Raw genomic sequence first — 11,937 nt, forward strand, 5'->3', positions numbered from 1 at the left:
CGCTAAAACATGAAGCTATCTTTCCCTGAACACTTCTCATTACTTCGATGAGAAATACCTGCGTTATTCACATTAAATGAATTGAGTGTCTCAGTTCTCATTGAAACTCATTGAAATTGATGCGGGCGCTTAATGAGATCGGGTCTACGTTTTCCAGCAGGGGCATTGATAAACGTTACTCATAAATGCTTTTCAACATGAGTGACACCGTTCTAGAAGGCTTCTCTCGAAACTTAGCATCGCAGCATCGCATAGTTTCGATTTCAGTGATCCATTGTGGTTTATGCGTTGCTTTTAGGATAATGGACTCCGTTTTGGTGAAAATACGGTTCAGTAAAGTGTGGAATCGTATGTATTGTGTATTTGACATTTCTCAGGACGACTGCGTGCTGCAGCTGCGCTTTCCGTCTCCTGCGTGCGTACAAAACTGGAATGCTGGAGGACTTCAGTTCAAGGTTCGTTTTTGTAGTCATTCTAAATAAAAAGAAAAGAAAAAGGAACATCTGAAGTGAATAAATTATTCTGCTTTCATCCGTTTGCGTAATGTGATCGACGCATGATATGTCAATTTGTTTGAAACTGAGTGAATGAAAGCTATCCTGATCTTTCATTCAGAATGTCATGCTGGACCACTACCAGAGCGTGCTTAAAGAAATCAATGCCTTGATGAAGGTATCACCGAAGTGCCCAGATCTCTGCCTCAGAGCCAGTGATGATGGTCAAGATTTTTCTAGCGGATCTGGTCATGTCATGCTGAAAACTGTAAGTTTAGCTATTTGTTCTGTATTCAATAACGTGTGCATCTTGTGGTGTGGTGTACTTTTCTCAGTGTAACCCTGAACTCAAGCTATCTTCCACTTTCAGAATCCACCCCGCACTTCGGTACAACACTATGAACCTATCGCGCTGTGATGCTTGCTTGAAAGGAATACAATCTGGTATGCTGTGTTGTTTTTCTTTTAAAAGGACTTCAGGTATCCATAATAAGAGGCCTTCGTAGCAAGAAAGCCATAAGAAAAGACATCTTCTTCGTACATTAATATTTCTCCTAAAGACAGGGTACGAGTCACACTACATGTGCAATACTGCACTCTCAGAAAAAAGGGTGCAGCAATTAGACCTTTTAGGGGGTAATAGTTGTCGCATATGTTGTGCCTAAAAGGTTGCATAGTTCTACCTGCTACCTCACTCTCTGCCACGAATAATAGGGTTACCGCTTCTGATTCGGTGAGCGAGGGGGGCGTACACCTTTTTGTTGTAATTTGGGTGGATGATAATTTCTTTTACCACCTTTTTACACACCTTATCAGACGCTATGTTGGCTTAGGAGATAACTAAGGAACACCTTCTCACACTTTTTTTCTTAGATTGTGGTTCCTAAATTGTGTGTATGTTGCCCTCGTATTAGCAAAGGCGCGCAAATATTTCTTCTATTTTCTTAAAGAACGATCATGACACATGTAGTACGGATTCTCAAGTTGTTCACGTGTTCCATGTTGTTGGGCGTAACTCGTTACCAGTAACTCGATACTGTAACTAGGCTACTCGGCTTAGCTATTTTCAGTAACTTTTGCTTGCGTTTCACAGATGAGCATCTTCTTCTCATACTGGCGATGCACCGAAGGTCACACAGTCACGGGAAATACTTTTGTCGTTACGAACACTCTCTTCTTAATCACTGTATTTGAAAATGCGACAGCGCTCGAAAGTGTTCCTCAGGCGTCAGCTCACCAAGCATTCCAGTTCCAACCCAGCTAGAATGTCTGTAGGTTGATACTTTATCGGAGATCAGTACATGAGCAGAGTCACTATAACTCACGAACAAACCCGCGAATACACTTCCTCTTTGGTCGTTGTGGTCAACCGACATCGGCGAGCCGTGGAGACACAGCGACCTTGCTTGGAGCTGGCCGACTGACCAGACTGCCCGCGAAAAGTGAGCTGTCAGATATTTCGAAACTTTGTCAACCAATCCCGGAGCGCGCAACCTCCTTGGGCCAATGGGCATCCGTCATGATGCCTGACGATGTAATACCACGTGACTATGACGTGATTTTATTTTTCTACTGCCGCGAATGCGGGGAGCTATGGAGGCCTGATCAAGACTATTTGGAAACGTCTTGAATCGCCCATTGTGACAGCAAGGTCTGAATTAACCATATAGACAGGTCAAGAGGTGAAAAGTATATATATTGAGTAGAAAATAACTTGAAGGTAACCTGTTACATTTCTAAAGTAGCTTAGGAACTTCACGTCAATTTTCATTACGTCTTATTATGTTACGGGCCGGTTTCACGTCAGTTCAGGCAGGGAGGTCCCATCGACCTCCTGGGTCTTCAGTATTTTTTATATTTATAAGCTCATCGCATATTATGATAACATTTTTGCCGAATAGCTTTCGTGCAAAAAAAAAATCGAGAAAATCCGGCCCTGAATTCAGATGTTTCAGTTTTGCCGTGTTTGCACGCGTATACCTCCCGAGTGAGGCGAGGGTTAAGAGATATTGTTGTGAAATTTTTGATGCTGCTTTATTATGCCTACAGGCCAGCTGTCAGAGAGCAAATTTTAGCGCGCAGGTGCAACGCTGTGTGCCATCAAAACGGCGAACATGCCCTCTCGCGCACTTTTGTCCTAATTTCGACGCCTGATATCTCTGGTTATAGATGTCCCTGATCGCAACACTTGGTATCAGCCCACTCAGCTTTTAATGCTCTTTCATGTGATATATCTATCTTGCATATACTTCCTAGCGGAATGTGCTGCAAAATATGTTTAGACATATTTCGAAATAAACATGGATTTTCCGCATGTATTTCTCAAAAAGGTACCACTTGATTTCGTATATATTTTGCAGGATAGGGCCGGATGTTAGGCCTTTCATCTAACGCAAAAACTTCTTCTCGATGTATACACGTGCAAACACGGCAAAATTGCAACAATCGAATCCAGGGCTGGATTTCTCGATTTTTGCACGGAAAGTATTGGAATGATTAATTTTACCAATGTTGATCATCATCTGTAATGAGCGTCTAAATATATATAAAAAATCATGAAAATTCAGGAGGTCCATGGGACCTCCCTGTCTGAGCTAACGTGGAACCGGCCTACAATTATGTTCTGGCTAACCTTTTCAGTGGCTTCTATCTTTCAACAGTCTCACTTAACTGGCAACGAGTTCCAACTTCTATCTCTGTTCCATATAACCTGTGTTAAGTGAATATTTGTGAAGTAAATAGTACATATGCGGGACTGGTGGTTATATACTTTCAATGTAACACTCTTTTTTTTTTTCATTGCTGGTGAAGTGATGCATTAAAGAACCCATATATCTTGTGACTATGATGCAATAAAGAGTTTTCTACAATGACATATTGATTTTGCTTTTAAAAATCGCGCAAATTAACTCTTGCTTCGGGGTATGTGGTACCCGTATGTGTGCATTGCCTGCACCTCGGGAAATCGTTGGGGTATACGATACGGGGTATACGATACAGGGTGCCGATAACGGACCATTAACATCCCCGTGTTGCAAACCGTATGCCAGACCATGGTCGGGAGCCGACCCGGTCGGATCGGTCACCGCCGGCGCACCGACGTTGGGTCGTCGCGCTGTGCTGCCAGGGTAGGAGCCTTAAATTCTAATTTCTAAGGAAACTATAATTGCCCTGTTACTTGGATCACTATTAATCAAGCGCTCCAATTTTTTCTCTCTTCCCATTTCAGCCTTGTCATGTGGTGAAGCAGTCTCGCAACCAAAATAATTAATTTACGCTGAGGGTGGTATGCTAGGAATTTCTGTCCTGCGCTCAGATGCAAGCATTTCTGCACAAATACCTATAACAGCTGACTTCCTCAACACACTGTGCTCCTAATTACATCTAACAAACAAAAACATACAAACCCTCTTCTCAGGAATTCAGCTGTACCATGTGACTTTCTTCTGCGTAAAATCGGTGAAAAAGAAAAAGGGCAACAAAAAAATTGTGCGCACTTGTGCTTGCATTGCAATGACTTCAAAAACCAAAGCATACGCTAATAAACTATGAAAAAGACACCCATTTCCGCTATCAGATAATTCTTGCATAATGCTACATACACAGCCGCATTGCCCTTGCGTAAAGAAAGCACAGGACAGGGGCACACAAATTTCTTTAAGCGAGTAGGGAAAAGGGAGAAGACCTCAGGAATAATAGCAGTCACCATACATCACTACGCGGCTAACACAAGACGACAACAAGAAAATAGCGGCGGGTAAAATTGCAACACTGCTTAACAAGCCCCAACATGCCATGATGACGTCACAAATCAAGAAAAAAAGCACGTACACACAGATAGCAGCTCAGGAATGCACAAGGAGACATGCTTTATATGAATTTCTACTCCACACTCAGATACCAGCATTTCTGCACAAATATCTATGAATGCAAACAGCTTACTCCATCAACATATCGAGCAAAGTGAATACTGACACTCAACAACATCTAACAAAAACAAAGGAATTCAATTCTCACTAATTCCGAATGCCAAGCGACTTTCTTCTGCTATACCTGGATGCTGACTGTGTCCCCTCAGCTACATTCTGAGTAAAAGCAGTGAAGGAAGAAAGAGCCAAGAAAAATTACACGCACTTGCGCTCCCATAGCTGTAACTGCAAGAAACAGTAGCGCACGTTAATAAACTGAGAGCACTCATTTCTGCTATCAGAAAACTATTGCATAATGCGATACACACAGCTGCGTTGTCCCTGCGTAAAGAAAGCACATGACAAATGTATACACAAATTACCTTACGCGATCTGGCAAAATCACTTCTACTCGGGCAGCATAATACGATATGCGCCAAATTTTTACGGGTGGAAATTCCAAGCCACTGTTGAGCAATTACACACACACACACGTACGCACGCACGCACACAGGACAACACGTACAACACACGGCGGGGAAAAGGCTTAACACGGAGCGCTCAGGAATAATCGCAGCGCTACCGCACATCGCTACGAAGCTCAACAGCTAACACAAGCAGAGGAGCAGAGAAATATAGGAATTTCTACTCCGTGCTCAGATACCAGCATTTCTGCTCAAAAACCCATAACTGCAAAATTAAGCAGCTCTCCCACTCATTCTGCTGCACGTACGAGCATGCCTCAAACCGGACTTAGGTTGCTCCGCCACCGAGCTCGTTTTCGGTACACCCCTACGTCCAGCCGACCTCGTCACCCAAGAACCTCCCATCTCCTCTGAAAACCAGCCGCAAGCCACAAGCCACTCAGAATACGTCTCACTCCTCCGTGACGTCTTCAAGACCCTTAGGCCTGCTTCTCCACGGTTCCCTTCTGGCCGGAACTCTTACGTTCCAGCCGCTCTCGCCGAGGCCACACACGTTTTCCTCCGGGCTCCAACCCTTCACAAGTCCCTACACTCCCCCTACACAGGACCCTACCGTGTCATCTCCCGGTCCGACAAGACCATGGTACTTGACCTAGGCGGCCGCCAGGACACAGTTTCGGCCTTTCGGTTTCAAGCCGGCCTTCGTGGAGAACGAAGACTTTCCCCTTGCCCTCCAGACCGTCGGCTTTTCGCCTGCCCCTAACCCCAAGCGCGTTTCCTGGGGACCAGATCCATCGATGCGCCTCCGTCGCATCTGACGGCGGGGGGACACCTGTAGCGCATCGTCTTCATCCTCTGCATTCTCATCGGTATCGTCCGCTCGACAACCACGAGAGCGCGGGAATTAAACATTCATTCTCATCCCGACCTTCCTTGGAATCAGTTGTCTCTTCTTTGTGGTCCTGACACCACAATGCTTAATTCCTACAATCACCTCTCATGTGTGGCGTTTTTTCTGCAATACTTTTTCTGTTTCCTATGCAATCGTTATAGTAGAATAAAGGAAATAACTGTGGGATAGTGATTCAATAAATGACAGGTCCCCTGTCCACAGCGTACGCGTCCTTGAGCCACGCAACTACATGCTTGGGTGATGACGTCATGCCGTGGCTCTATTGTTTCAGGTGGACCTTGTCCAGTTGAGCATTAGTGGAAAAAGAAACAGTGTAGCCCTGAGACAATAGAGTGACGTCACGACCAATGAGGAAGGCCTGCAGGGGGCGCGAGGATTCACTTCTCTCTTGGACTATGACGGGTGTGGACGCGGTAATTCTGTTGCTAGCAATTGCGTTTGCCATTATATGGAAAAGTGTAGCTTCGGTGGGATTCCGTTTGCCTCTGATGGGGTGTGGATGTGTGGTTCGTCACTGGTGAATGGTGTGTGACGATTGTGGTGGATTTTGTGACGAACGGATTTACAATGAGGGAATGCGGTGCACGTGAAAAGTGATGGTGAGTGTCTTTTTCACTCTGTTCAAGTGTTTTTCTGTGTTTGCCTCTGCTGCACAGCGCTCATGCGATTTTTCCTCGTTTAACAGCACTTCTGACATGTCCTGACCCGCATGCTTTCCTTTGTTGACGCTCTTTTTTTTTCTTTTACACAAAAGGTTCATGTTGACTGTTCTTGTCTTGGCGATGACGCTAGTGCTGCTGCACCCTTGATTTAAATGGGAACAATGCCAGAAAGATTCTTAATAATTTTGCGATTAAATTACTTCGGAAAGTAACCGCAAGAGGGACAGATGCATGACTTCATCGAGGAGAAAAAAGCATTACAATTCAGTTCTGCACCTGGCTCTCGGATGGAAAGGACGTATCGTTCTGCGCTCCTGTGACTGCCGTTGTGGTGTAACTAATTCGTTCGCCAACTTTGTCCCCGCTTTTATATGATGTTCATGCTTGTGCATGTCTGGCACTGGTTGCTGTTGTCCAGGCATCCCCACCATTTTCTATCTTCTTTTGCCTTGGGAACGAGAGTAGCACTGGCGTGATGCTTAATAGTTTTGTTATGAGTTTAGTTGAGAAAGTAACCGCTAGGGGGGTGAAGATGCGTGGCTTTATAGAGGAGAAAAAAGCATTACGATTCAGTTCTGTGCCTGGCTGTCGGATGGAGCAGTCGCATCCTTCTGCGCTCCCCATGACTGCTGTTGTGGTGGGCTCATCTGTTGTGTAACTAGTTCTTTTTGTTGTTAGCTATTGATGGTTAGAATATTTACTCTTGCTTTCCCAGACTATGCATTATGAGTGTTTTTCTCCTCACATCTCCAGAGCTGTGCTAACCTGCCCAGATATGTCATGATGATGTCACAGCTGATGTCACAGGATGTCCAGAACTGGTGGGTCATAGCTGTGATGCTTTCCAACCTGCCTCTGTGCTCCGTCGCCCAACGATGGTCAGTGGCCGTTCCGGACCACTTTCTTCAAGATGGCGTCGTTGATCTTCAACTAAACTCCTTCTCTCCACTCTATTTCTATCTATGTTTTCTTTTTTTATGGACTCTCATAGTCCACAACGCTCAGCTGGTCTCCTATCTCTATCACTCTCTAGTTAGATGCTCCCCAATTAGTTTGGTGGCTCCCTGGAGGGTGCTGATTAATGCAGGGGTCCCAATTAGCTGTAATTGCTAATGAAATCGTGTTCAGGCCAGTTGAGGGTTGTGAACTACGAGAGTCCAGTACTTACTACTGTCACGTATAGGAAGCTCAGGCTTGTTAGCATAAAAGTTGTAATTTTGTTTGTCATCATATTGATTAAGATTATCTTATTAACTCTGAAAAAATCTTCTTTAATTAAAAGTTGTGTTCTTCGATATACAGCAATTATTGATAGTTTTGATCTCCGATAACAACATAGTGTTTTGTGTGGGTGCCCATGTCATGGAATCTCAAATCATAAGGTATGCAGGGTGTATAAGATATGACTTTTGATCCTTACACCTATCAGTGTTGATTGTCAATAATAAAATAGTTTTGCTTGTACAACTGTATATGCCTATTTGCATGCATTGGGGTTGATTAGTTCATTGTTTAACAAAAACTATATCTTTTCTATGGAGAATTGTGATGGCTCGCTGTGCGCACTGGAGTCAACGGGTGGTGACTGACGGTGCGCTAGGTGACACGCACGTGATTGTTGTCGGTGGTTAGATGCATTGAATGAAATCAGTGTCTCAGAATAACAAATATTTTCCCTTGTAGAGTATGTACTGTCTCGTCTCTTTTTCAGGTGTGAAGATTTTTCAGCTGTGTTTTTCTTCTTAATTTCATTGATCCTAGGCACAATTCCCAGCACTATGGACTTTAATAAATATATTTTCACTTGTACTTTTTGTGTTTGATTATTCTTTGCATGTCTATAGTACTTGCGTGTTGGAAGCACAGGTGCACACGCAACCCAGCAGGAGGTGGGGTCAGATAATGGCGCTGGGAAAGTAAACCAGATGACGGTGGGGAGTAGAGTAGAACATGGCTCAAAATCGACACTATGTCATACTACTGCCAAGATAGTGCTTCCTCTCACGCAGTTCTCCTGTACACCCTTAGAGGAGCTCAGAAAGCACTTCAATCACTACCAGTTTTTCAAGTCAATCCATTAACCTGCCTCTTAAAATGCACCATGCGAGCTCATTCACTCAACAGACCTATAAATATTACAGAATATGATTTTAGAGTTCGCGATCGTTCGCAACGGTGGCAATGCCAGGAACGAGCCGACCAGCCGCTCACGTCATTTTGACGTCACTACGGTATACGCTTCGTGCACGCCCTGTAGGTGGCGCTCGGAGGCCACCTGTCGACCGGGGAGAGAACTTCTTGCGTGAGTCACTCCAAGCGCGGCCAATTTGGATGCTTGTAGACGCGGTTGAAAATGTGTGACATTGTACAGCATTGCGGATTTCAGTCCGTGTCAACAACACGCAAATATTTCAGGACCTCAACTACAGAAAAGGGCATACAGTTGTGTCGGAGTCGTCACGTAAGCGATGTTGTTGAAACGAAGTCGAACGGCAGGTTGACGATCACCGGGGCCTGCAAGCCGCAGACACGTGTTACCGCAAAGCCTTACAGGATTACGATTGAAGTAAGCACGTACGACCGTGCTTGCCTTCTTTTTCTTTTAAACAGCCGGTCAGAAGCTTGTGGAACGCGAATGGTGAACGGACATGCAGTGAAAATACAGTTACGCGTAAACGTGTCAATGCACGCGCACCCATTTCCCGTAAATATCGCGTAGTAGATTTACCGTTTGAACGTTCCACAAGGTTTCGTTCAGGCCTGTACCTATGCGCGGAGCTTAGAATGTTGAATTTTGTTATCCATTCTCACACAAGGTGTGCCCGGACACGCGGATTCTGAAGAGTGCTTACTGCCAGTGCCGTGCTGGGAAGCGTGGAGTATGCAAGCACATCGCAGCTGTGATTCACTACATCAACACAGAAGAGCCGCAGTCGTGTACATCTGATGTCAGAAGATGGGGCGTCCCATCTGCTGATAAACTGAACTTGTACAAAAAGGGGGTGCGCATCGAGACCCTGCTAACCAAAAGCATTGAAGAAATCCCAGCCCAGCTGCCATGTTCAGCACCTGTGACAGACGTTGCAAGTATCCTCCAAAAACTCCCAAGTGATGCGTTGGATATTAACTGCTCATTCAGCCTGATGTTGAAAGCACAGATGAAGCCTCAGTCTGAACAGGAACCTCGGGAACACGAGCCATCACCCATTCCTCACATGAGAAGCCTGCGTGGTGTTGATTTGTTCTCCGCTTATGAAACAGACGCTGCTGTGTATCCTGGGCATTTTGTGCTACGCAAAGTGGAGTACTTGTGCCGAACATCGCAAGAATGCATATTTTATTACCTGACAAGAGTAGTGGTAGAACCGTACGAGTGTGTAGAGATCGAGAAAAAGACGAAGCAACAGTACTCATGCAAGCTGTGGCACTCTGTTAGACGTGAAAGGATATCTGCAAGCTCAAAAGCACATCGTATAAAGACATGCCAAAATAATATGGATGCATTGGCTGAAAGCTTCCTCCACGAGAGGAACTTCTCGTCGTGTGCTACTCAGTATGGTTTGAAGATGGAGAATGCTGCAAGGGGAGCCCTGGAGCATGACATGAGTGTCTGTGTACAGAGAGTAGGAACTGTCATTTTGTTTCCTCAGCCATGGCTGTGTTGCTCTCCTGACGGAATTTTTGTGAAAGACGGAGAAACTGTTCTCGTGGAAATCAAGTGTCCATTTTCGCGGAAAGAAATGGAGATAGTCGATTTCGACAAGATGACGTCATTCGTGCCATACCTGCTTTTTACAGCTTCTGGGAAACTCAAGCTAAAAACTGTGCACGTGTACTACACACAAGTTCAGCTGTCATTGTACTGCACAGGTTTAAGAAGATGTTGCTTCTTCGTTTACTCAACCAAACAACGTGTTGCAGTCGACATTCCAACTGATGAAAAATTTCTGTCTGAAGTAGTTCCAAGGCTCGAAATGTTTTATTTCCTCCACTACTTGCCAGCCCTTCAAAAGAACAGTGACATGAACTAGGACACGGCAAAGTCCTACAAAGGAAACCGGGATCTAAGTGCATTGTAAAAGGGAAACTATGTTGCAATATTAAAGTGTTCTTGGCATTACATGTATGTCATGAGAAGCATCAACTGCCTGACAGTTGGCAGTGCGAACACGAATTGTTACAAAACTAAAGCGACAAGAACATGCATGCACCAAATAGCACACAAACAAGTTTAGAGCCAGTACGTTACACATAAAAGATAATGGTCCGCTGCAAAGAGATAGCACCCCAGACCCACTGAGACTCCATCAAAAGCATGCATGCAGTAAAACTTCACGCACATTCTGGTGCTTCCTCCTGAATGATAGGTGGCTGGAGGTTTGCTAGTATGGCACACATGTGAATGATGTCGTCAACACAAGAAAGCATCTCGCTACGCATCTTATGCGTCAGGATTGCATATACTTTCATTCGCTGAATGCATCTTTCCACGTGGATTCGTACTGAAGCAATACGGTAGGTCTCATCCACTTCCTCTGCAGAAAACTGTTCACCACCCCTTGCAAACGGAGGCATTACAATGACACCTTCTTCAAGCGAAGATTTTATCGAAGGGAACCCCTTATCAGAAAGAATCAAATCGCCAGGCTCAATTAGCTCAAGAAACCCAGAATCAGAGGTTACAAAGCTGTCCGAGGCTCTCCCGCCATAAGCTTTGGAAAGAAATGATATGAACCCACAGGGAGTTACACTCACAAGGAACTTCATGGTGTATGTTCCTTTGTAGTTGGAATACATGAGTGCAGCCTTATGTGGTTCTGTAGGCTTGCAGATGGGAACTTCTGTGCAATCTATTATTCCTCTGCAGTTTGGGTATTTCTCACGGAAGGCTTTTGGCAGACGCGAGCGCACTGCTGCAGCAGACGGCCAGAAGATCCAACCCCTGGTTTCTTGCGTTAGACATTTTAGCACGGCATAAAAATGCCGCATTGCTGTAGTTCTGTGGATGCCAAAGAGTACCCCAAGTGCAGAGAAACTCAGTCCTAACTTGAACTTCATTAGAAACAAGAGGAGATAGTCGGCAATGTCTTCGGACTTTCCCAGTGAGCGCAGTACAATGTTCAGAAGCATCATGAATGCACTATGCTGCACAGATGTCAGGCTGCGAAGTATATCTTCCTGCTTGGCCAAGGACTTGCAGCTGACTGAGGCGAATCCTTTGAAAGATGTGTCCTCACGCAGCACTTCTACGTTGATTGGATCAAGTCCAACTGACACGGTGGTGATGCCACAGATTTCTGTTGGTGCCTTCGAAGGCAGCGATGTAAGCACGCTTGATCCGCATGCCTCGATGGTGCAAAACATGATTGGCACATCCGGTTCTTGCTCGTAGCATTCAGTAGTCTGAGTGCCGACCTGTTGAAAGACATACAAATATGTCAGTTATAATAAAGTTACGCTGTCAGGCAAGGCTTACGTCCTTAGCACCAGCTTCAAAATCTTGCTCGCCATGACCTTCATCGCACTCGCTCAACG

General features: G+C 45.0%; 1 protein-coding gene across 1 annotated transcript; it reads right to left on the reverse strand.

The window, feature by feature from the left end:
* Positions 1-10,734: 10,734 nt before the first annotated feature.
* On the reverse strand, positions 10,735-11,532 carry LOC135372447 (uncharacterized). The gene has a single exon (XM_064606054.1). It carries the CDS (start codon positions 11,530-11,532, stop codon positions 10,735-10,737), a length of 798 nt encoding a protein of 265 aa, XP_064462124.1.
* Positions 11,533-11,937: the final 405 nt, after the last annotated feature.

The sequence above is a fragment of the Ornithodoros turicata genome, unplaced genomic scaffold (assembly GCF_037126465.1).
Source record: "Ornithodoros turicata isolate Travis unplaced genomic scaffold, ASM3712646v1 Chromosome15, whole genome shotgun sequence".
Taxonomy (NCBI): domain Eukaryota; kingdom Metazoa; phylum Arthropoda; class Arachnida; order Ixodida; family Argasidae; genus Ornithodoros; species Ornithodoros turicata.

Bases quoted from the DNA above. Each gene is read 5' to 3' on its own strand.
- LOC135372447 (XM_064606054.1), bottom strand. From the start codon at position 11,532: ATGCTTCTGAACATTGTACTGCGCTCACTGGGAAAGTCCGAAGACATT.